At 54.7% G+C, this 25,972-nt stretch overlaps 1 protein-coding gene across 2 annotated transcripts in view; it reads left to right on the forward strand.

Moving 5' to 3' along the window:
• Window positions 1–25,972, forward strand: part of ARHGEF17 (Rho guanine nucleotide exchange factor 17) — a 62,004-nt gene that overhangs the window by 14,546 nt on the left and 21,486 nt on the right. For both annotated transcript variants that reach the window (XR_010147613.1, XM_009423734.5), the window contains exon 2: window positions 24,097–24,174. Coding sequence is in view for 1 of the 2 variants with exons in the window: in XM_009423734.5 (XP_009422009.4) it covers window positions 24,097–24,174 (78 nt within the window). In the remaining variant the exon portion in view is untranslated. The remainder of the gene's footprint in view (window positions 1–24,096; window positions 24,175–25,972) is intronic.

Raw genomic sequence — 25,972 nt, forward strand, 5'->3', positions numbered from 1 at the left:
AGGGTGCGGGAACATGAGTAGCCTGAGCTTAGGTAGCAGAGGATGTGGAGCTGGCGAGGGGAGAACTGACTGGGAAGACAATTTGGAGGCAGAATCTGGGAATTCGAATTTAGGTTCAGGGGTTATATCAGAAACAGGATTGGGGGAGCGGGACTCACTTCTTGTCTAGGCAGAAATTTCCTCTGCATTCTGAAAGAGTGAGGTGGCTGTGAGCCCTGCCTCTGTGCCCAGCAAGCCTCCTGTCTGACCTCAAACCCTCTTCTCCAGTGGAAGTGCCCTGCCTCTCAGGGGGGTCCCTGAAGAGCCCCAGAGCTCCAGGCCACACCTGCAGTCTGGCCCTCCTGGGAGAGGCCTGATGGAGGGAGCATGGAAGGGAATGAAAGAGCAGGCTTGGGCTGCCTTGCTGGCTCTAACCTAAGACAAGTCCCTCTGCCTTGGTTTCCCCATCTGTGAAGTGGGAGTCCTCCAGAGTCCAGCAGAGCTCTAGAATATGCAGGCTTTTGGGAACTGAGGGAGAGGGACTGGTAGGTCCACAGGCAGGCATCCTTGCCAGCAGCCCTCGTGGTGGGTCCTGTAGTCAGAGACAAAGAACCTTGTGATATTTGTACCCTAGATCCTGAGACCAGTGCTATTCTGTGGCCCCGCAGCCCTGGAGGCCTTCCTGAAGAAGAGGAGAGCCGCGCTTTAGGGAGAGGAGTGCCTCACACTGGGGGCCTGAGCGGAAAGCCTGTTTCCCTATCAGATGCCTGAGCGCCCTCCCAGCTCCTGCCGCTCCTGGGCCCCTCCTCCCCTCTGGCCTGGACCCGCCACTTCCAGGCTTCTCCCCAAGGCCAGCGGGGGCGTTGCCTGGGGCGGGTGAGGAATTTCCGAGGGAATGGCTAAATTCAGCCCCAGCTAAAAATAGTCCCGGGCCTGGCCCCAAGGCTGGTGGAGGAATAGGAGAAGGGCGGGCCCGGCCTGCCCCATCTCATCACCTGGACACGGTGCCTGGGCAGTGGAGGGTCTCTGCTGGTCCCCTGGGCATCTGCGTCTTTGTTCCAGCCACTCGCACCAGGCCTTCCTCTCATGGAGGCTCCCTGCTTTCTTCTCTCCTCCTGTCCTCTGTCCTTCTCCCTGTTCTCCTCCCCGGGTCTTGCTCCTCTTCCCGTCTCTCATCTCCTCTGACCATCTGTGTCACCTTGCCTCCCTTTAGAGAGCCAGACAGAGACCCCTGGCCAGGGACTGGTCTTAGGAAAATGGCCATGTAGGGCAGAGTCCCCCTCAGCTTCCCAGCCCAGGTGTCAGGAACCCCAGCCCAGGTGTCAGGAACCGCCTCTGTCCCAGGATACACAGTGATTGCAGCTCCTCTCTGCTTTGGAGGTAACAGACCTCTAAGGCTCTGGGGTGTGGAGATGTGGGTGGGAGCCCCCAGTTTGCCCTGTGACCCAATGCTTGATTCTGGTCAGGTGGATCCACCCATGCCAAGCCCTCCTGTTCCTGGCACGAGGTGGAGCCTGGGTACACATTTATTAAATAAATAATGTAGGGGAGGCAGGAGGAGGACAGCTGAGCCCTGCCCTGGGGGAGCGCCCAGGCTCCTCTCAGCTCCCCTTACCACCCATGCCTATGCCTAGCCCTGCGTTGCTGCTGTCCTGGGGACCAGGCAGGTGGAAGCTGGCAGATGGGCAAAGGGTGCTGTCCCAAGTCGGCACTGATTGGGGGTGGGATGGGAAGCAGACACAGGCCCAGAGAAGGTGAGGGTGCTTAGCTCAGATCACAGAGCCCAGAAAGAGAGAGGTGGTATTCAAACCAGGATAGTCTCACTGGGTTGGAGTTCAGACCCAGATGGTCTGGCTCTAGAACCCGTGCTTAGGCCCCTGGCTTTCAGGACTGCGAGTTGGGGGCAGTGCCATCACCAAGGTGGGCACAGAAAGAAAGGGTGGATTTTGCTTTGGACATAGTGATCCTACTGGATTCGCAGTCAATGGTCTGAGTCCCAGGAACCAGCACATAGTAGTTGCTCAGTAAATATTAGTTGAATGGCTCAGTTGCCCTTGAGAGGCCCTTGGGGAGTGGGAGGAGGTGACAGGCACAGAAGGAATGAGTGTTTCCTCCCTTTATGGGCCCAGGGACCCTTCTCTTGGTGCTGGAAAGCAGCTGAGGTGGGTGCTGGGCTTTCTGCTGGCGGAGAGAACTCAGCCCAGGAGTTTGGGAAGGTGGAGAGATGGGCCACGGGCAGGGGAAGGGGAGACAGGCAGGCCAGGCAGTGCAGTGCAGTCCCGTTTGCAGTATCTGGAAAGCAGATCTCTTGGGCCATGGCCGGCATGACTCAAATGGAGACAAAAAAAACCTTCCATATTTGGACAAAGAGCCCAGAGAGGCCCAGACCCGCAGCCAGCCCAAACCTCCCCCACCCCCAGCCTCCTGCCCTGTCTCCCTCTGGGCCCCTAGCCCTGAGTCCTGTCCCATGAGTTGAACTCTTGGGCCTCAGTCATCAGGTCGCTACCTGTGTGGCCAGGCCTGGGCTGTGGGTGCTGGGGAAGAAATTTCGTTCCAGGGCTGGGCCCTGTGCTTGGGCTGGAGATGTAGAGAGGAGCCCTGCTGGAGCCTGCGGGCTGGAGGGGAGCACACTGAAACCAACAGTTCCCACACTGTGGGGTAAGCTGACAGCAAACCCCCGCCTATCTCAACACAGGCAAAGCTTGAGGAGTATAGCATATAGGCATTGTACACACACACACTCTCTCTCTCTCTCTCTCTCTCTCTCACTCTCACTCTCTCACTTTCTCACTTTTCAATCCCCGGCAGATTTCCATACCCACAAAGACATCTGTGCAGATATCAGGAGTGAGGACCGAGCCTGAGACCTTCCCTGGAGCAAGCTTTGATGACAGCAAAGTTGGAGTAGATTGGGGCAGCCAGATGTCAACAAGTAACATAAACAGGCATTATCCATCTGGAGAGATGTGAACAGAGCAATTTGCTCCTATACCACCCTCTGAGTGTCCAGCAAGGGGCGGGGCTGGGCAGTGGATGCCAGAGCCTGGTGAGTGGGGAGAGGGCCTAGGCCACTTCCTGCCTGGGAGCAGACCTTGCTCCCATGGGGACAGCCCAGCCATTTGACTGAGAACCGGGGTGTTCACTGTCATTGGTGGATTGACTGAGCCCTGACTGCACAGCTGCTTCTAACTTTTCTAACTAGTCTTGGATAATTAACTCTGAAATAAGCTCTGAGTGGCGGGTTGGGGGAACCCAGGGGAACCTTTAAAATTCAGTTGCACTGTGGCCCACTGGTGCCTGTATGTGCAGGGTTAGCATGGGGGCCGCAGGGTGAAGGAGAAGGGGTTCCTGACCCAAGAAGCCCCATCTGAGAACTGGGGGTCAAAGGAGGCCAAGAAGGGTGAGGGCAGGGAAGGCTAACTTAGGGCAGTGGCTGGAATCTTGAAGGACTATAGCCAGACCTTGACAGGCAGAAATGAGCCAAGGCCCTTCAGGCAGAGAGAACTGCAAAGGTAGAGGCCTGTGATGGAGAAGCCTTGGTGTGTCTGGGGTACCATGAAAGCTCCCTGGTTCTGGAGAGGTCAGGTGGGCCCCGGGGGTTCCTAAAGGCCAGGCCTAAAAGCCTGGACTTGATCCCAGAGTGGTAATTTCCAAGCTCACGGCTGTAATCCCAGCACTTTGGGAGGCCGAGGTTGGGAGGCCAAGGAGGGCGGATCACCTGAGGTCAGGAGTTCAAGACCAGCCTGGTCAACATGGTAAAACTACATCTCTACTAGAAATACAAAAATTAGCTGGGCCTGGTGGCATATGCCTGTAATTCCAGCTACTCGGGAGGCTGAGGCAGGAGAATCGCTTGAACCCAGGAGGTAGAGGTTGCAGTGCACCGAGATCGCACATTGCACTCCAACCTGGGCAACCAAGAGTGAAACTCCGTCTCAAAAAATTAAAAAATAAATAAATGAATAAAAATAAAAATAGTGGAACCTTTTCTTCTAGAGGAATCTTGACACAGAAGTATAAAGCAGGCCGATCTCACTGATTTAAGTGAAAGTAGGGTCATGTCTGCCCCCTGGACCACATGTCACGCCATGTATTTCCATGGAGCTTTTAGGACTCAGTCAGGAAATCTCTGTTGTGGGCAGAGGGAAGCCCTCCCTGATGGGAGGCGTTAGAGTGAGACAAGCCTCTCCCTTCAGTGTCTCTGCAGGCTCAGAAGGGCAACCAGCCAGGCTCCCTGGGCAGGGGTAAACTCTGTTGGGGGCCAGGTCTCCAGACACAGCCAGGATGATGGAGCATACCACCCATCCTTGGTGCCCCTATGAGCAGGCAGCACCTCCCACCCGGGGCCTGGAGCTGGCTGGGCCCCACTTGATCAGGAGGACAAACTGTTGGAGTGGTGGGAAAATCCTGCCTGCCCCCTGCTGCCACCTGGAAGGACACAGGCCCTTTGAGGGAGGTAGGAGTTGGCAACCAGCTACGCTCCCAGAATGTGCACCCTGTCTCAGCCCAGCTCAGTCACACTGACAGTGGACAGGCAGGAGCACATTCTCTAGAGGTCCAGGAATCGTCCCGACTCCTGTAGGATGAGTGAATTAGGTTAGAATCAGGAAGGAATTCCCCAGAATTTGGAGTGTGTAAAAGGAAGAGTATGAACAAGTGTTGGCAGGAGAAAGACTGAGCTCTGAGGCTGGCAGGTCTGAGGCCCTTCAGGACCTAGGCCTTGCCCCGCTTAGTAGACCAGCCTGCCTGGCCCACCATACAGCCTAAGCTCCCACTTCTTTGGCCGTGAAAAATGTAGAATGAGTAGGAAGTTGCCAAACATAGACATAGGAAGCCACACCTGGCAGAGAGACCAGCATGTGCAAAGGGCCCAGGGTGTAAGAATGCGATGGGTTGGAGGAACTACTGTGGCCAGAACATGATGCAGCCAGACCGTGGTAAAGGTGGGGAAGTTTGATGCTGGTGAGTCAGCAAGGGCCAGGTCATTGAGATTCTCAGGGGACCAGTACTTGATCTTACATCCAGCTGGGTTAGTGTAATGGTTAGAACAGACTGAAGCCAGATGGCTTTGCTTCAAATCCTGCTCTTCCTCTTAGTTTTGTGGATAGTCCTGGGTAATTATTCATTGTAAAAGCTGAGTACTCACGTGTTAGTATTTAGCCCCTCTGTGGCTCAGTTTATGTACCTGTAAAATGGGGATGATGATGATGGCACCTATTATAGGGTTATGGTGAGAATTTGATGTGATTATGTCTGTGGTGGCTGGGCTGGACCACAGACCACTGGGGATCAGTGGGAAGCCGTAAAACAAGTTGGAAGGGAGGGAGGGAAGTGACCTAGCTGGCTGAGGAAGAGCCCCAGGGATGGAGAGAAGAGGATGGGGTCACTGAGAGTAGCCCAGATAATCCTCTTTGGTAGGGGGATGAGCTGAGCTCCCTGAGGGAGGCTTGGAGTTCCCCACGGGCAGCTGTCCAAAGGAAAAGAGTGGGGCTATGCAGGAGGGATGGGACTCTGCAGGCTGGGGGCTCTGCCGGAGTTTTGCTAGCAGAAATCCCCACCCTGCTTTAAAGTTGCCCATCGCTGACTCTGGAGCAGCTGGTCTGTGTTCCTTGCCGTACAGATGGGGGCCCAGAGAGGGGCAGGGTTGCCACAGTCACCCAGTGACTTCTGACCCCAGGACCTTCCTCCAGGCTGGGGACTCACTTTGAAGCTCAAAGCCCAGCCCTGAGGTCGCTCTACCCAAGGCAGGGGTTGAGCGTTTGGCTTGAAGGAGGAATTGGACAGTTCTACCCCAGTCCGAATGTGATTTGGGCAGGGAGGGCTTCCTGGAGGAACACCACATGTGAGACTGGAACTGTCCCAGAGGAGACCAATGTGGAAACAGAAGAGGGAAAGCAAAGACAAAGGCTCCAAACTTGGGGCTCCAAGGCAGTGCCCCCTGTTCTCTGGTGCAGTCTTCATTCAATGGGAACCTCGTCCTCTGTATGTAGGCTGGGAACACAGGCGGTGCCCCAGCTATGAGGAGGCACAGACAGACAGGAACATCAGGCCTGTGTCACCAGGGCAGGGTCCGGGCTGGGGCAGAGATACTCCGAGGCCAGGGGAGCCCAGAAGGTCTAGGAGAGAGAGTCGTGGAGGGAGCCTAGAGAGGCAGGATGGAGAAGGAAGAAGAGGGGTGCAAAGGCTGTTCAGAGATGAGACGTGAGGCTGGAGTGGGCAGCAGGGGCCCGATTGCAAGGTGAATTTTTTAAATTAAATTTATATATTTAATATTTTGAATAGATGATATATTCACATGGTTAGGAAAAATCCAAAAGGATAAAAAGTCTCCTTCCCACCTGGCTGCCTATTTCCTACCCTGCCTGACCCCAGGCCACCCAGCTAGTAGTGTCTTTGTGAATCCTTTTATCTGCAAACACCAGCAAATTCATCATCTGTTCCCTTCCTGCACACAAATGGTAGCACACCGCTCTGCCCGTTGCTCGTTACACTTAATGTCATTTGCAGGTCTTGCCTTTTCAGTACTTTGAGAGCTTTCATATATATATATATATATATATATATATATATATATATATATATGTTTGTTTGTTTGTTTTGTATTTTGGGTTTTTTTTTTTTTTTTTTTCTGAGACGGAGTCTCATTCTGTCACCCAGGCTGGAGTGCAGTGGTGCGATCTCAGCTCACTGCATCCTCTGCCTCCCAGGTTCAAGCAGTTCTTGTGCCTCAGCCTCCCGAGTAGCTTGGATTACAGGTGTGCACCACCACGCCCAGCTAATTTTTGTATTTTTAGTAGAGATGGGAGTTCACCATGTTGGCCTTGCTGGCCTCAAACTCCTGACTTCAGGCGATCCGCCTGCCTCAGCCTCCCAAAGTGCTGGGATTACAGGCGTGAGCCACCGCATCTGGCCTCATATTCTTTTTTGTACTGCATGGTGTCCCATTTTGCAGAATACCAAACTGTATGCAACCACATATTAACAGGTATTTAGGTTTTTTTAGTCTTTTGCTGTTACAAACAGTGCTGCAGTGAACAAGCTTGTTTGTAGGTCATTTCTTAGGAGTGCTAGGATACAGGGTAAATGTGATTCTCATTTTGCTGCTGTCCATGGGGGTCTGCCATCAGCAGTAGGTTAGAGGCCCATTTCCCCACAATCTCACCAACTCAGACCTTTGGATATTTTCCCAATCTGATAGGTCTCAGTGTATTTTAATTTGTATTTATCTTATAATGAGTAAGGTTGAGCATCTTTTTCTATCTCCAAGAGACATATGGATTCCCGTTTCTGTGAATGCTTCATATCCTTTGTCTATTTTTCTGTTGGGTTGTTGGCCTTTTGTTTTTATCAGTTTCTAGGAACCTTTTAAATACTAGGGAAGTTAGTTCTTTGTCTGGCATATGAGTTGCAAATATTTTTTTCCTGATTTGTCACTTGACTTTTGACTTTGTTTATATTTTTACTATGCAGAAGGTTTTGTTCTTATGTGTTCTACTTTATCAAGCTTTTATTTTATTGCTTCTGGATTTGGAGTCATAGTTAGAAAGGCCTTTCCCACTCCAAGATTATAAAGCAATTCTCTCATATTTTTTCTCTGGTATTTTCAGTTTTCTTGTTTTGTTTTACATTTAATTCCTTGATCACTTTGGAATTTATCCTGGTGTGTAGTATGAGTTATGGCTGCAACTCTTTTTTTTCTGGATGGTTGGTTTTAAGGTGAGGAATGACTCGGTCAGAATCTTTCTAGGGTGGGTGTGAAGGTCAGCTGAGGGGATCAAGGCTGTGGCTGTGGAGGGGCAGGGGCAGAGGGATGAACAGAAGGGCCTGGAGTGGCACCAGATAACTTGCTGGGCACTGGAAGGTGGCATAACATTCCCAAATTCCTTGTCTGTACTGTGTGACTTTGGGCAAGCCCCATCCCCTCTCTGGGCCTAGAGTATCATAGCTGGAAGAGGCCCTGGACATCGCCCTGGCTGTCCTGGAGGTGGAGGCAGAGAGTAAGACCGTGGAGCTAGTGCCCACTCAGGCTTGGCCCAAGAAGATGGAAGGCTGGCAGCAGAATTCACTGTGTTCCTGGAGTGGGCAGGCAGGAAGGAGGAGAGGGGCAGGCACCCATTTAAAAATACCCACTGCAGCCTGCACAGCAGGTGGGGGTGGGGGCAGGCCCTCTGCCAGCCCTCTGGATCCAGGAAGGCCAGGGGTTTCTAGGGGTGGGCACATTACCTGCTGTCTCAGCACTGTGGGCCCAGCTATTACCATTCTTGGGGATCCTCTTCTCCCTACCGTGAGGCAGGCACCCTTGTCCTCTCCTTTAGAAAAATAGAGAAGCCAGAGTGGACAGACCACATCCCCCAGAACCTAGTCCTGCCACTACCCTGGACTTGCTGTGTGACCTTGGATTGAGTCCCTGTTCCCTGGGGTCCCTATCCATCAAAGGGAGCACTGGCCTTGTCCTGGCTGTGTCCCATACCCCTAGCCCTTACCCATGTCTTGATTTGGATTAGAGGTAGAGAGATCTTAAGGCCCATGCCTCTCTCTCCCTCTTTTACAGATGGGGAAACTGAGGCCATGGAGGGGACCCTGGACCCCTGCCCTGCATTGCTCTTCTTGGCTTTCCTGGGCCTTCCTCCCTGGCCCCAGCGTAGCCTATACCACCTCCCCACCCCCACTCCTGGGCCCCAGTGGTCAAATTCCAGGGCTGTCATTGCCATGGCAACAGCCAGTTCACAGGGCCCCTCCTCTGGGGTTCTCCACCAGTCCTGTTGTCCAGGGAGGAGGCAGAAAGGGCCTCCCGCCCCTGGGGGCCTGGAGGGTTGGGCGAGGGGGGGTGGGGGGGTGCGGGGGGAGGAGGTCAGACTCAGCTGGCTTCTCATTTGTTTTCCAAAGGAGAAAATGGAAAAGGCACAAAGTGCTGCCAACAAATGCTACTCTGTTGTCCCGGAGAGAGAGAGGGATAGAGGTGGTCACCTGGGCTGGGGACAAGAGAGCCACCCGGAAAACCTCTCCCAACTCTCACCTGGAGAATCACCCCACAGAAGCATCAGAGCCCAAAGGATTTTTGAATGGGAGGTGGAGGAAATTTCTTCCTGAGGTGACTGCTGTCCATTTCTAAGGCCACCCAGAGACTGAGGGGTCCAGCCCAGCTTGGCTTTTTCTCAAGCAGACATGCCCATAGTGAAAGGAGCTACCATGGCCCCATGGGAGGGGGAGCTCCTCAGCCCTGCGGATATGCCAGCGAGGGCTGCCAGGGAGGCCTGCCATGGGAGGAGGGTGCTTAAGCCAACCACTGACCCCTGAGGGGACCTGCCCTCTGAGATTCTGGTTATTCATAACAGCCAATATTTGTTGAACTCATGCTTTGTTCTGGGCACTGTGGGAAGTAAGCCCTCTATATTCTCTACTTTATAGATGGGGAAACCGAGGCACAGATGTGGTCTTCCTGGAGGTCGGGAAGCCATCAGTGGAGAGTGGTCTCTGGCTCTACCCCTCTACCCATCTTTGTCCAGGGCCCCTGCCCACTGTTAATGTTCTGGTATATTTCCCTCCAGGCTTTTTCTCCACGTGTGTGTGTGTGTGTGTGTGTGTGTGTGTGTGTGTGTATTTTAAATAACACTGAGATGGTGCAGAATGTATGCTTCTTGCTTCTTTCATTTGATGTTACACCCAAATACTTCTCCATAGCATTTCAAAGATTTCGGTAAGTGCATGAATCTCTGGGTTTTCCTGTGGTTGGACCTTGAGGTTGTCGCCAGTTTTCCCTGCTGTGGAAAAGGCTGAGTGGGCGAGTGGGCGTCCTCCTCATGCTGGGAGCCTGGGCCGCTCCCGGGGTCACTCCCTTAGGCTAGAACATGCTCCTCTCTCCGGGTTCCTAGATAACCCCACACCTCTTCCTTCTGGGGTTCCTGGGGGCGGGAATCCTGTCTGCTTGAGAGACCTTGAGCAAGGTACTTAACTTATGAGCAAGGTCCTTAACTATGCCTCATCATCTTCCTCTGTAAAACGGTAATAGTAGGGCCTACCCAGGAGGCTTATTGTGAGGTTAAATAATACCTGCAGAGCGCTTAGTAAGCAGCGCAGAGGAATCCCTCAGGAGATCTTCTCCTCCTGGTTTATGCTTTTGCTCTCTTCCTGTCCTCAGGCCCAACGAGGTTGTGTAATTTGCTCACAGTCCCACAGCAGGTCAGTGCCAGCACTGAGATTTGGGCCCTGGCCCCACCAACCTCTTTGTCTTGAGAACCTAAGCACACATGACTTCTCACTGAGCCTTGCTTTACCCACGGAAGAGCTCATGAAATTAGGCCCTGGAAGTGTTTTGTAAACTCTAAGGTACTGGGTGGTTCCACTTATTGCCAATAATCATGACAAGACTAGAAAGACCCTGAGTTTTGAAGGCCAAAACTCTAGAAGTTCAGAGGAGGGGAGTGGGCAGGTCTGTGCTACCAGAAAGACTTTCTGGTGGTGGTGGCCTTGTCCTGGGCCTCAGGAGAGTATACCCCGGGTTTGGCTCAGGCTGACCTTCAGCTGTGAATCTTATCCACTGCACACACTTGTGCACATGCACACGCGCGCGCACTCACACGTAACTATGGCTGTCCAGGCATTAGGGCTGGTCACCATTGGTGGATAAATTCAGTAAGGCCTAAAAGCCCAAGCTGCTGTTGGTCAGCCAGAGGCAGAGACCACTTCTTCCAGAGGCTAGGGTGGAGGGATAATTGAACGGGCATGGTCACTGCCCCTGGACATCCTGACCACCCTATGCTTGCCTGGTGTGATGGGAGGGGGCTTCCCTCGGCTCTGGGTTATGCCAGGGTCCCCAGGGTCAGGGCTGGAGTGACCGACTGATGGGTAGAATTTACTCTCCCCTCAGAGTGTCACCTGGGTCCTGGAACAGGGTGGGAGTAGGGGAGGTAGGGGCCACAGTGCAACCCAGCTGGTTGGGCCTCTCTGGACAAGCTACAGTGGGAGAGCTCCAGAGGCCTGGTCTGGTCTGGTTCTAGCTCAGCTGACTGTCTGCCACCCTGGGGGTCATGAGACATTTCCTCTTTGAGCCTCTGTGCCCATATATCAAATGCATAGAAATGGTCCCTTCTCTGCCTCCCTCCTTCAAGAGAGGATTGAACATGGACATTCTAAACTAATCAGTGCACATTAATTACACTGATACTTGCTTTCATTCATCCACAAATTCACAAATGTGAACTGAGCACTTACTGTGGGCCAGCCTCTGTTGTAGGCATGGAAGCTGCTGGAACAAGGCAGAAGTGCACCCTCCCTTTTGGAGCTCACAGACTTTGTTATATGTCCCTTAGTACCTGGGCAGCTTGCCTGAGTGCAAGCCTGACATATAGTAGGTCTTTCAATATGCCAAAAAGGAGGCTGCTGATTGGGGAATTAGCACCAGGCAGTTTGGTCAGTGCCCTGGTCTATAGCAGGGATAGGTCAGGGAGGGTGGAGAACTTAAAAGAAACTTCCGGGAAGAGGCAGAGCATAAAAGTTAGATGGCGTTTAAACAGGGCCAAGAGCAAGGAGGGCAGCCCAGGCAGAGGAGCAGTCTACACAAAGGTGGAGAGGTGGGGAGGAGACTGGGGTTGGACAGTGGTGAAGAGACCAGCCTGGCTAGAGGAGAGGCTGGGAGGTCACACACGTAGGCTGCTGGGGGCTGATTGCACTTCAGGCTTCCCTAGGTCTCTGGTGGCATGAATAGAATTTCTGGCACTATGGTAAGTGGGGAAGACAGCCTCTTTTGGCTGTGGGGCTTCAAGAGCCCCCAGGATTTATCTTCAGCCGAGGCAGGCTCTGGCCCCCTCCTTCCTGCCTCAGCTCCTTGGGGCTCTGGCTGAGGCTGACCTGGCCTTTCCCAGGGTGCCTGGCCCACAGCCCAGTGAGTCATCTTCTGCACCAGAGGCAGGACACCCCATCCCACCGACAACACATGACTGTAGCCCTTCCCCCCGCTCCTGGGTCTGAGGGAGGGAGGGAACAAGAGGGTCTGGAAACAGACCCTGGATAACTTCCGTTCCCACGATCCCAGCCCCCCTGCAGGCTGGGGAACTGGGTGGAGGATAGGGAAGGGATCCCTGCTTTCCAGTGCTCTGTGCAGGTCAGGAATCAGAGGCTGAACGGTGGTGGTCCTGGGCCACAGGGCCTGATTCCCTGAGCACTGGTCTGGTGCTGAGCCAGGTTTAGACATTTTGAATGAAATAACTTTTAGAGCTGGGAGAGGAGGGCCCCTGGAGGTCATCTCATTCATAGGTTTTAAGCCAGGGCTGGGACCACAGGCCAGGCCAGTATGTAGGCAGAAGTGTGCATAGGGGAAGGTGGGTGCATTTCCTGGGAGCCCTAAAGCAGGAGTTGCCAGATTTAGCAAGTCCTACCTACCCTAAGGCCTCATGGGATTACCAGTGGGGTCCTTCTCGACTGCCAAGGGCAGGGCAACCTCCCCCGCTCAGACTCAGATGTGGGACCCAGAAGATCTGGGTTCTGGTTTCTCTGCCTGTAAAATGGGGGTGACAGTCCCAGCCTCTTGGGCTGAGAGGATGATTGCATTCAAAGCTTCTGAGCTCCTAAGATGTTTTTCACATCTGTTGGGGGTCTGTCTATCCATCTACCTCTCAAGCCCCACCTCCTGCTTCCCGCTATTATCCATAATGAGAAACTTTTCCTTCCCAGCCTGGAAGGTCCAGCTGTTATCTTCTTGAAATTGGGAGGGAGGGGGGCGGATCTCAGAGAAGAAAGAAAGGGAAAAAACCCACATTAAAAAAAAAAAAAAACCACGAGTTAAATTCAAACCACATGCACCACAGCCCCTGCCATGTGGGCCTCTGCTGCCACCTGTGGGCGTCTGGTGGAAGTGCAGTTCTTGGGGCTTCAGCTTCCTCACTGGAGCCATAGGCTTAATCCTGAAGCCTGAAATCGGGAAGGAAGGTCAAGCTTTCCATCCTCCACCTCTGAGCATGACCTCACCCCCACCACCTCTGCTGCCAGGAAGCCTGGTGGGGAATTTAGAATCCATCTGCACCTTTCCTCCTCCCCCATTTGTTTACAGAGGGGGAAACTGAATCCCAGAGTGGAGAGGAATTTGGCTAAAGTTGCAAAGCAAGACAGTCAATAGATAAGTATTGTGCACCTACTGTATGTCAAGAGACCTGGTCTCTGCTCTTATGGATCTTCTGGTTGTGGAAAGCAGGGAGCAGACATTGAGACCATCCTATTTCCATCTAACTCCCAGCCATCCATTGAAGAGAATACAGCCTCCCACCTTCTCATTCAAGGTGCTCTGGGCTTGGCTTGACTTCTTGTTAATGCGCTCTGTGACCCTGGTGAGGTCACTCAGCTTCTCTGATATGCCAGTTACTTGGGGTCAAATCCCAGCTTTGCCACATCCTGACTTCATAACCTCAGGCAAGTTGCTTTGCTTCCTGGAGCCTTTGTTTCCTCATCTGTAAAATGGCCATAACAGGAATACGTAACTCAGAGGACTGGTGTGAGGACTAAATGAGATAATACATGAGAAACAGTGCCTCACTAAACATTAGCCAGCTGTAGACATGAGCTCCCACAAAAGATACAGTGAGCACACCTCATTCCCAGAGGTCCAGGAGGGGGCTGGGAGTGCAGTGGGTAGGGGGGTCCCTTCTGGGCTAAGAGTGCACCAGCAAGGTTCAGCAGCTAGAAGTCGGGCCTGAGTCCCAGCATAAGGAATGAGGGCTACCACCTCCATCCTCCTTTCAGCCAGCAGGGACAGTTTCTGGAAGGAGTGGTGAGGTTGGAGTCCCAGCTGGACCCCTCTGGGGCAATAGATGAAATCTAGCCTGTGCAGAAATCATCCCCTTCCTTCATTTCTCCTGTCAGCATATGAAGGACCCTGGGTTCACATTCCATCTCTTCCACTCACTGCCTGTGTGACCATGGCTCCTCCACCTCCCTGATCCTCAGTTTCCTCAGCTAGGCACTTCTCACTGAGAGTCATGCAGTGTGGTCGGATAGTGCTGGGCTGGAATTACCTTGAAGGCATCCTCACTCACAAATTGGTGATTAATGCTGGCATTTGGCTGGACCTCATCTGGCCTGTCAGCTGGCATACCTACACATGGCCCCTGCATGTGGCCTGGGCTTCCCCACAACGTGGAGGCTGGGTTTCAAGAATGAGCAAGCCAAGAGAGCAAGATGGAAGCACATGGCATTTTTATGACCTAGCTTTGGATGTCACATAGTATCATTTCTGCTGTGCTGTGTGGTCAAGGCAGTCACAAAGCTTTACCCAGCTTCAAAGGGAGGGGACCTGGACCTCGTCTCTCTGTGGGAACAGTCAATACCACATTGTAAGAAGAGCATGTGGGCCAGGCGCAGTGGCTCGCGCCTATAATCCCAGCACTTTGGGAGGCCGAGGCAGGAAGATTGCTTGATCCCAGGAGTGCAAGACTAGGCTGGGTAACATAGCAAGACTTAATCTCTAAAAAATATTTTTAAATTAGCTGGGCATGGTGGTGTACCCCCACCACTCAGGATGCTGAGACAGGAGGATCGCTTGAGCCCAGGAGTTTGAGGTTGCAGTGAGCTGTCACGCCACTACACTCCAGCCTGGGTGACAAGAGTGAGACCCTGTCTCAAGAAAAAAAAAAAAAAAAAGCATGTGAGATGATAGCTATCTTCAAAACATACAGTCTACCTGAAGATGATTATGAGGAAAACAGCTCATTGTAGCCTTGACATCCCAGAGCTCAAGTGATCCTCCTACTTCAGCCTCCTGAGTAGCTGGGACCACAGGTGTGTGCCACCAGGTCTGGCTATTTTTAGTATTTTTTGTAGAGATGAGGTCTCCCTATGTTGCCCAGGCTGGTCTCGAACTCCTGGGATCAAGTGATCCTCCTGCCTCAGCCTCCCAAAGTGCTGGGATTACAGGCGTGAACTACCGCACCCAGCTATTTTTTATTATTATTGAAGTGACACCTTCACTTTCAGTCTCTGCCATTGAACCCTATGGACCATCACCCTCACCAGTTGTGTAGTCACATGTCCATAGAAGACCCCAACAGGAGTGTACACAGACACACAGAGGAGTCCACACAGAGAGGACACAGGTCGTGTCACTCATAATCCCACCCCAGGTGCATACACGCACCCACCTAAGCAGGGCACTGTCCCCATAGCAGGAAGATCCTGAGGCTCTAAGGAGCTCTCCTTCCCATTCCCAAAGCACATTCCCCAGAATTATGGAGCCCACCCTGAGCAGCCAGTCCCCAGGGAGCCCTGTGGCTTGGACACTTCCCTTCTAGCTGCCTCAGAGGCCTGGGAACTCTGTGGAGCCTTGAGAGGCTCCTCTTTCCAGAAGAGAGGGTCTCTAGGAAACAGGACCTGACCAGGGAAGGCAGGGGGAAGGGAGGAGAGGAGAGAAGATAGGGGGATGGGAAGAAGACAGAGTCCTCAAGCAGGAACAGATGGAGAGACTGAGGCCCCAAGAAGTGAAGTGTCCTGCCCAAGGTCACTTCCCCAGTAAGTGGCCAAGCCAGGATTTGGGATTGAGCTTTCTGGCTCCAGGGCCTGCCTTCTTAATCTCTCTACACCAAAAAGTCCCTCTTTTGGAACTTTCATCTCCTTGATGAACTGAGCACCTGAGGAAGGCAGCGGCTGTCAGGGAAATGGATAGCCCATTAGGTTGGGAACATCCCGTACCAACCCTATGCTTGTGGACTTTGGTGGGGTCAGGAGCATCAGACAGTCTGTCTGGGCCATTCGCCAGGGCCGAGTTCCCAGGGAAGAGGATCTTCTTTGACTCTAGTATTGCCTGTGGATGGCAGTTTGTTTACCACCTAAACCTTCAGGAGAATCTGTTCATGTCACTATCTTGGAACAAAGGAGGCTGAAGAAAGGCAACCACTGCACCAGGGAGGTGGGGGTTGGGGGAGCCCAGCTGTGTGCACCAGGCCAGGGGAGGTGGAGTGGGGCTCTCCCCACTGGGGAGAGGGTGGGGTTTAGGAGCCTGGGCCCTGGAGGTGGCTGGTAGAACTGGGTTCTACCTCTTACCAGTCAGGTGACCTCTCTGAGCCTCAGTTTCCTAGTTTGTAAGAAGGGAGAGTAATAATAATAGAGTTCTTGATGTGGGGCTGCTGTGGGGATTAAAGGAGCCAGGACGTGTAAAGTGATGGTAGGGTGCCTGGCCCCTGAGAATTGTCCAAACAGCATTAGTGGTGTGGCAATTCTGAAATTATGGGGTTCCTAGTGTTCCAGTTTGGGCAGCTCTGGGGCCCAGGCACTCTCTTGACAAAGATTTAATAGGGTTGTGCCTCCACTCCCAGGAGCCTGATAAGGCCTGCTGCCCCAGAACCGGCATTTCTCCTTCACCACCTGCATCATGCTTGCCATTTCTTTCTCAGTTCCTGTCTTCCTGTGTAGACTGTGGTGCCCAGTAGGGCACAGACCTCTTTCCTTACCTTTAAATCCCCAGCACAGTGCTTGGCATCTAATAGGTGCTCTATAAGTATTTATTGAACTAATCAACTAATGAATAAAATAAAAATGCAATTGATTACTCATCCATTAAACCATGTATCTGTGGATTCATTCATGTATTCATGACTGTCATTGATCTGTTCATCCATTAATTTATTATTTATTCATTTATCATGATTCCATCCTTTCATCCTTTCATTTATTCAGCCATTACCGGTTATCTGTCCATTTGTTTGTTCATCCCTGTGTCTAGCCTTTCTCATCATTGGTCCCATTTGGTCCAGCACCAGCTGGAGGACCAGGTGGCCCCCAGGTGGACAGTGCCCAGATGCAGGAGGTATGGGTGGGCTCAGACTGGGTGGTGTGTCCAGAGGCGGGTAGTCAGGGTATTGGGATTCCCTCAGAGATGGGGAAGTTGTCAGCAGATTGGGCAGAAGTAGGGAGGGTTAGGTGCTCCCCAGGGCTGGTAGAAAGGTGGTCCCACAGACTTGGGACCCCCAGCCTGCCCCTCCTGGAGTGGGGTAGTACTCTTGTAGAGCAGAGCCCTTTTTCCCCCTCTCTGTCTTGCCTTCTCTGACTAAAGAGCAGGTGAGAGTGTGGCTCTTTCATGGGAGAAGAGGTGTTTATGGTGGGGTGTGGGGTATGGAGAGGAGGACTGGGTAGGCCTTCACCAAGCACCCTGTATACTTACAAAAACTCTTCTGAGCCACACTCATTCTATACAACTGCACATACCCCAAAGGAAATAAAATCAGCACTCAGAACAGGAGCTCAGAGGAACAATAGCAGAACCAACCTGCATAGGGGTACCGTGGCCCACCTGGTGCCCTCAGCCCCCACCCCAACTGACCTCATCCTGAAGGGCTCTGATGCCTGTGCTGTTATGGGGCCCTCCCTGGAAACCCTGCCTCAGTGACCAACCCGTGTGCTCCTGTTCCTTCTCTTTGCTTCCTTTCAACTCCCCGAACCACCAGCCCCACTCCATTGCCAAGACAATAGGCTTGGATCTAATTAGTCATCCTTAATGAAGCAGCAGCAGCAAGCAGTGCCTTTGGCACCAAGTCCCGCCCCCTTCTTGGGGGCAGGGCCTTTCAGTGAACTCTGTCTTCTGGGCACACATATGCCTGTGGATCTCTCGACCTCAGGACCTTGTTCTTGCCATGCCTCCTCCAGGAAGCCCTCCCTGAATACTTTCCCCTGAAGCAGCAGTCACTCCCTCTGCTGAGCCCTATGAGCCCTATGAGAAAAAGCCCTGTGTTGTCTGGGAGCTCCTGGAGGCCAACAAGGGTGGACTGATCTCTGCAGGGCCCCATCCCACTGGAACTAGTGAGGGAATGGATGCACCTCTCTAAATCCTGAGCCACACACTGCCTCTCAGCCACTCAGAGGAAGCTGATGCCCAGGGTTGTGTAGCTTGAGAGGGTCAGATGGGGGACGAGGTGCCCTGAGAGAAAGCCAGATGTGGGTTAAGTATCCTCAGTGACCAAGCAATGAGCCAGGGATGGGGCCTTCAGACCACCACTCTGCATGTGCTGTGGGACCTGGATGTCTGGACTGGATCACAGGCCTGTCCATCCTCCCTTTCAAGCCACCACTCAGTCAATCGGTCTGGCTGTTCCAGACCCACTGCATGCCCAGCCCTGGGAGGAGGAAGAGGAGGAGCAGGCTCCATCCGCAGGGAAGCCCGCAATCCATCCAGTTGGGAGGGTAAGAGGCAGAGAGCTATTCAGGCTGGTCTGCCTCTCAGTCAGTAACTGCTGGGCATGTGGGGAGAAGGGAGGAGGAAGAGCTATTGGGGGCTTGTTTATTAAGCCAGCCTTCCTTATAAGTGCCCTGGCTTACAAAAGGGACAAGGACGCTGCCCTCAGGAAGCATATAGTCTCCTGGGAGGAGATGGGCCTCAATCTAGTAATTGCTTAAATGTATATTTACGAACTGCCATACATGGTTAAGGTAAGGAAAACTGAGAGCCTTTAAGAGCAGAAATTAGATGCACATGACCTAATCTGAGGATCAGGGAGGGCTTCCCTGAGGAGGTGACATTTGCACTAAAACTGGTATTTTTTCTTTTTGAGATGGAGTTTCGCTGTTGTTGCCCAGGCTGGAGTGCAATGGTGCGACCTCAGCTCACTGCAACCTCAGCTCACCTCAACCTCCGCCTCCCGGGTTCAAGCTATTCTCCTGCCTCAGCCTCCCGAGTAGCTGGGATTACAGGCATGCGCCACCACACCTGGCTAATTTTGTATTTTTTTTTTTTTTAATAGAGATGGGGTTTCTCCATATTGGTCAGGCTGGTCTCGAACTCCCAACCTCAGGTGATCTGCCCGCCTCAGCCTCCCAAAGTGCTGGGATTACAGGCGTGAGCTAACGTGCCCACCCGAAACTGGTCTTAAAGGAAAAGAAAAAGCATTACTAGGAGAGGGAAAAGGCATGGGCCAAGACCCTGAGGCAGGAGAGGGCATGGTCAGTTTCTGGAAGTTAAAACGGAAGTGGCTGGAGCACATCAAGCAAAGAGATGAGAGGAGTCGACAGATGGGCCTGGCTTGAGCTATGGGGTCAGGATGTCCACTGTGCAGGAAACTCAGGGGAAAGCAGGTTTGGGAGAAGGAGTCAGCTGGGGGCTTGGTGAGCGTGGCAGCGTGCAGCACACTAAAAGGCATGAAGTTGGCCAGGGCTGAGGCACAGCTGCAGGGTGCTTCAGAGCCCCCCCATCTTGCTGGGTGGGAGCTGGTGCAAAAGCAGGTTGCTCGCCCCCACCCCTCAGTCCAGATTGAGTCTAGGATAGGTTCTGCTGTCACTCTGGGCTTTCAAGCAGCACGTTATGAGGATCCTGCTTGGAGACAGTCTAGGGGTGCACAGTCTAGGTACGGGAGCACAGTCTAGGGGTGGGAGCACAGTCTAGGGGTGGGAGCACAGTCTAGGGGTGGGAGCACAGTCTAGGGATGGGAGCACAGCCTAGGGGTGAGAGCACAGTCTAGGGGTGGGAGCACAGTCTAGGGGTGGGGCGGATGGACAGGGACAGGACTGGAACCCTCCAAGATGGTCCCAGGTATAGGACACAGGCCAAGCTGGATCGGGGCAGGGGTAGGGATGATTCCAGGTGGGTGATTTGAGTGATAGCTGCCCTCCTTCAGGCCCAAGAGCTCCTCCCTTGGGTGGAAGACCAGGGATGTGTATGTGTGCACATCTCTAAATGTCCGAACCTGGACATATGTGCCTGTTTCTGCTGGCAATAGTTATGTAAACACAGAAGCACTTGTCTGGGCGCAACGATGGATCATGTTCGTTTGTGTCAAGGTTCAGGTCTGTAAGGGACTGTGTTGATGTGGGTGCACTTGGCCTGACCCCCTTGTGCATACGGGTCCAGGCCTGAGGGCAGGTTTCCATGAACGTGGCCTATTCCGTGTAGGTTTTTCGTGCCCCTGTGTGTGTCCCGTGCTCCGTGGCTCCTCGGTGGGAAGCTGCGCTCAGCGTGTGCCGGCGCTGGGTACAGGTGCGGACGGAAAGTACATGTCGGCGCCTTTGTCCACGGGTGTGCGCCGACTTGTGTCCTGGGGCGGGGGATGGGTCCGTGAGCGGACGCTGCCGCGTGGGGGAAGGGGCGGGTGCGAGGGCAGCCCAGAGCGTGCTGGGGGAGATGGGGCGGCGCGGAGAGGGCGGGGACCCTCCTCCCCACAACGGCGCCGCGCGCGCCTGGCTCGCCGGGCGCACTCCCAGCGCGGAGGAGGCAGCAGCGCCGCCGGCGGCCGGGCCGCAGCGCTCAGATCGACGCTGGAACTGACCACCGCGACCGCCACTGCGACTGCCGCCACGGCCGGGCTGAGCCCTTAGGGAGCGAGAGTGGGAGGCGGCCCCTGACTCCGCGCCGACCCCCGCCCCCCGCCCCGCCGCCACCCCGGCGCCCCCGCCCCAGCGGCTGGCCGGCCGCATGCTGCAGATGGTGAAGACCCTGGCCCAGTTCACCATCGCGCTGGAAGACATGCGCGATATGGGCCCAGCCGCCACCTCCGGGGAGCCTGCCGGGGGCAGCAGCACTGACGCCGAGGAGCCTGGGGAGGCCCAGGTATGGGGAGGGGGAGGGGCAGCCAGGGACCTGGGCCATGGCCTAGAACTCAGCCGACCCAGGAGCCAACCCAGGAGACGGTGGGGGGAGGGGAGGCATGGGGCGCGGGGACTCTCTGTGACCGGGGATGGAGACCTGGAGATTGAGGGTGAGGAACCCTGGCAGGCGGTGGTGTGGCTGGCAGGGCGCTGAGGGTCAAGGCCTGGTGGCACTCTGCTTGCAGAAGTGCCTGTAGAAGCTGAGGCTGTCGCCAGTGTTATCCTGGGTCCACAGGCTCAGGAAGGAGAGGTTTTCCCAGCCCTCCTCTTAGGCTTGAGGTGGCCCTGGTGTATGTGTGTGCTGGAAAGTAGAGTCAGTTTTGCACCCCCACTGCCATCCTCTCCCTGCCGCTGGGCCTGCTGGCCCTTGGAGGAGTCATGCTGCGGTGGGAACAGCAGCGTCCCCGTTCTCGCTCAGTGTGTGTACCCCTGCAGGGGAGGGGAGGCGTCTTGGGGCTGTTTCCCTGTCTTTGTGTGTCTCTGGGCCTGGACTCTGTGCCATGCTCCCGGCCCCAGTGGGGGCTGTAATTCTGTCCCCTCCCCGTGCTATGATGTGTCTCTCCACAGCCTCAAGTGTCTGAGCTGGCAGGCCTGGTTCTCAGCTGCGTGACCTGGCTGCGTTTTTTATTTCTGTGTGGGGCGGCTTGCCTTTATGGCGTCTCTGTGTGCGTGTCTGTCTTCACACTGTGCCCATCAGGGTTTCAGTCTTTGGGTTGTGATGCCCCAGTCATCCCAGGAGTGGCCCCCTCTGTCTTCCTGCTGTATCCCCCAGTGCCCACCTCAGTGCCCGGTGTAGCGAAGGTCTGGGGATGGGGCTGGTGAGGGATGAGGGGTGCTGTGGGGAGGCTGGGTCTGAAGGGCTGTTCCGCCCGGAACAGGTGGGCCTGCTGTTCAGGCTGACAGCTGCACTGTCTGCCTCCTGCCTCCCCTGTCCACCCCCGCAACCCCCGCACACTACACCCGTGTCTGGGCACGTGTAGAGGGCTGCTCGCGCAGTGACAGGGAGCTGGCCTTGTTTTCTGTGTCTTTACCTGACAGCTGAGTGACAGGCCGCTGTGCTCTGCCGCAGGGAGGAGGCTGGGAGAGGCGGGCATTGCAGCGTCAGCCTCCCCGTGTCACCCCAGCCTCCCGGCATCAGGCACAGCGCCAGCCCTGCCTCTCAGGAAGCCTTCCTGACCATGACCATTGTGGTGCCCGCTGGGCCTGACGGGCCGTTGTGTGGGCGGGGGAGTGTGGCTGAGGGGCCCAGGGCCACGCCTGGCCTGGCCCTGCTGTCAGGGAGCTCCCCACGCCGTCTCACTGAGGGGGAGAAAGGGTGGACACTGGTGACCTGCTGCATGTGGACAGAGCTGCTCTGCTCACTGCCACCTTTGCCTTCACGGTGATGGGAGGGAGGGGTTATTAGCTCCATTTCATGGAAGAGAATGTGGAAACAGGGCCATTAGGTGACACCACAGTCACACAGCCAGTAAGGGCAGTGCTGGGGACCTGTGGCCCGTGGCTGCCCAGTCAGTCTGGGCGAGAACTCCAGGGGCTGGGGCCCTGAGAGTCATGAGGTGGCTGAAGAGACCCTGGTCCTTGCTTTGCCACTCACAGGCTGTGTGATCTTGGACAAGTCATGTCACCTCTCTGACATGACCCCTCACCTGTGCAGTGGAAATGGCAACACCTGTGTCACAGAGCTGAGTGTGAGGCTGAAGCAAGACCATGTCTGTGGGGTGCTGAGATGTCCCTGGCGTGGGGTAGGGCAGGATTAGGCATCTGGGCCTGTCCTCGGGAGGCCTTCCTGGCCCTCCACGCTCTCCCAAGTCTCCATCCTACAGTGAGCCTTGCTCGCACTGCCTCCTTCTGGAAGCTGCCCTAGTTTTTTAGAGGTCACAAGAGTACCGAGGATAGATGGTCTGCTTGTCTCCAGAGGCTCCGAGGCTCTGGTCTGCTGTTTCCGGAGGCCCTGAGGTACCTTCCCACCCGTCAGAGCCCAGGGCTGGCAATGGTGGGCTGGCAAGGATGGGGAGAGCCAGCCCCCCTTCCTCCCTGCCCCAAGGGGTGTCCTTCACACCCCCACCACTGAGTTCCTAGCATGGGAGCTCACTTTTCTGAGTGTGCTTCATTATAGGACACTGTGGGGACAGGCCTTGCCCCTGAGTCCCTGGTCAGAGGGCAAGGGATCTGAAGTGGGTGTGCCACAAGCAGAGGGGGAGCAGTGGCTGGGTCAGGCAGGACAGGCCTGGGCTCAGGTCCACTAAAACATGAGCCCTGGGCATAGCAGTGACCAGGACAGCCCCACTGGTTGAGTTCCTACCCTGAAGGACTAGAGGTGGAGGCTGGAGGGATGCCACAGACATGGACACCCTGGCATTGCCATCTGCACAGCACCTGCTCGAACCAGTAAGCCTTGATGGCAGGAACCTGAGATACGGTCCACAGATGCTCAGGCCAAGCCGAGACCTGGGAGGGGAGGGGAGAGAGGAGAATAACCCAGAGATCTGGAGCCTAGAGGAGTTAGGGGCCTTGCCCAGGATCACTCTAGGGCCTTAGAGGGGTCAGGAGTGGAGTCTAGGGGTCTAGGGCTTGGAGTGGAGTCTCTGCCAGAGAAGGGAAGTTGTTGGGGCTGGTGCTATCTGGTAAGGCTTCCTGGAGGTGGGGATTTTGGGGGGAGAGGTGTAGGGACTGGTGGAGAGGAGCAGCAGGTAAGTTCAGTCCCAGGGGCTGAACACAAGGCGTCCCAGACAGGGATGAGCACCCTGTGCCTGGGGGTGTGGGTGCAGAGGCTGTGTGACCCCTTGGGGACTCAGTAATTCAGGTCATCAGATCCATAGGATGGAGGCATCGGTGTCTGGGTTTCCTTTTTCCGCTCCCTAACATGAAGACAATAATAACATGTACCTCACAGGGTGGCCAGGATTATTGAATAATATGTCATGCTTAGAACAGTTCCTGGCGCATAGGAGGGCATAGTTAATGTTTTTAAATGACAGAATTGGGATCCAGCCTTGTCTGAGACTGGCTGAACCCTGATACTGCCCAGCTGTGTGACCTTCAGCACTGACTTCCCCTCTCTGGTCCACAGTGTCTTCCTCTGTAGCAGGGTGATAGTGTCTACTCTTAGGGATGGTGGGCAGCCCAGCCAGGTGGGCATGTCCCCATAGCGCTGAGCCTGAAGGTGGGGTCTTCAGAGATGGCAGCTGGAGTGGGTGCTGGCCTGGAGGCATTGTTCTTTGCAAATGTGAAAGGTTATTGATTTTTTTAAAGACCCTTTTTCAATAGCCTGGCAGAGGAGCCAAGAAGTGGGTGGATGGGGCAGGGGCGGAGGAGTGAGTGCCTAACTGTGCAAGGCCACGTGTTTGAGGTGTAAGTTGGGGGCAGGGGGAGCAGCTGAGCAAAGACCTGGTAGAGTGGAGGGCCTGGGGGCCTCGGGGGAACAGCCGGGAGCCCTGGGCGGCAGGAGGAAAGGGCCAGGAGGGCAGGGAGAGGGTGTGGGCGGGTTCTCTGGGCACCACGTGGCTACAGGTGATGGGGTCTGGGGGGAAAAAGACCCCTGTTCACCCTCTGCTCCTGTCCCCACAGGACATGCGGAAGCACGTGGCCATGACCCTGCTGGACACAGAGCAGTCGTATGTGGAGTCGCTGCGCACCCTGATGCAGGTGGGGTTCGGGGCCCACTGCCCTGAGAATGGCCTTTCTGAGCCTAGGAGGCTGTCAGATGGGTGTGAGCAAACCCCTTTCATGGACAAGGGACTGAGGCCAGAGAACCGTGTCCCTGGCACCCGTCGCCTTTCCATGAAGAACCCCCAGCATGGCCATTCCAGAGAAGGAGGAAGGCTTCTCCCGGGCAAGAGAGAATGCAGAGGGGCCAGGCCACCCCAGGGCAGGCGTCCCTACCCTGCTGTTCTTCCACGTCCCCCTGGCAACCCTGACCCTGAACTTAGATCCGTGAACTCCCTCTGATGTGCCCCCTCCATTGTATTCACTGACTGGGAAGTATGAGTTGAATAGAGTTCAGTATTGAGCACCTGCTGTGTGCAGGCCCTGTTCCAGGTGCAGGAGACACAGGGATGAGTAAGAGAGCCCAGCCCCTGCCACAGGAGCTCACCGCCCTGCTGAGTACATAGTGGAGTATACGGGCACTCTAGAAACATCGAGGGGCACCTGCTAAGCGTGGGGTCAGGGAGGTTTCCTGGAGGAGGTGCTCACTTCCACCATGACCTGTCTTCTCAGCAACAGGAATAGCACATTGCAAAGCCAAGTGAGGCCTGGCACACTCGGAGGTCTACGTGGCCAGCACAGAGCACAACGCGCTGGTCCTATAGCTATGCTGTCGGAGTCGGCAGAGGCCACACTGTGGGGGCCTAGAACACCAGTTGGAGGCAGTAGATTCTGCCAGGGTCCGTGGATGATCAGCGAAGGGCTTTGAGCAGGGGAGGTGTGTGGCCTGATTCATGCTTCATGAAGTCTGTCTGACAGCTGGGAAGGTGGGTGGCAGAAGAGGAGGTCAAGGCCATTGAGATCAGGCAAGGATAGAGGTTACAGGAAGGGAGTGCTGGGGACAGACACTCAGGAGGTGGACTGGTCAGGCCAGGCGTGGTAACTGGTTGGTTGTGGGGGGCAAGGTGGGGAAGCCCAAGATGATGTCTGGGCTCCTGGCCTCGGATAGGTGGGGCCCAGGGGAGAAGCACAACTGGAGCAAGGTGGTGAGTTCAGGCTCAGACATGAACCTGGGAAGGCCCACAGCCTGGATGCACACATGGCCTGGGGCTGGATGAGTGTGGACCTGAGCTGAAGTGGGGCCTGGCAGTCACCATTGAGGATGAATTTGCCCAAGCTAGCTGGGCAGGGTGACAGCAAAGGGTAAAGGTAGAACCTTCACCCTATGGAAACATCCAGAGCATTCACTCACTCACCATTCATTCATTCATTCACTCACTCCACAAATCCACGGTGAGCCCTTTCTGCGCTCCAGGTAGTGTTCTCTGTGCAGGGGCATTAGTGGTAAGGGCCTGTCTCCTGGAGCTCACGGTCTATGGCGGAGACCGACAGTGACCAGCCAGATATCAACACACAGTGGCATGTGGTGATGCAGAAGTGCACACACAGAGAACCTACACACAACAGGGATATGCCTTAAAAGGAGGGAAATTCTGACATCCTACAACATGGATGAGCCTGGAGGACATGATGCCAAGTGAAAGAAGCCAGTCTCAAAGGACAAGCACTGTCTGATTCCACTTGCATGAGGTTCCTGGGGTAGTCAGACTCAGAGATGGAAGGTAGGATGGTGGGTGCCAGGGAAACGGTGCCAGGCTGGGAAAGGAGGGTATGGGGAGTTACTATTTAATGGGTGTATAGGGTTGCAGTTTTATAGGATAAAAAGAGTTTTAGAGCTGGATGGTCACACATTATGAATGTATTTAATACCATTGAACTGTACATTTAAAATGGTAAA

Source organism: Pan troglodytes, chromosome 9 (genome assembly GCF_028858775.2).
Source record: "Pan troglodytes isolate AG18354 chromosome 9, NHGRI_mPanTro3-v2.0_pri, whole genome shotgun sequence".
In the NCBI taxonomy this organism is placed as follows: Eukaryota; Metazoa; Chordata; class Mammalia; order Primates; family Hominidae; genus Pan; species Pan troglodytes.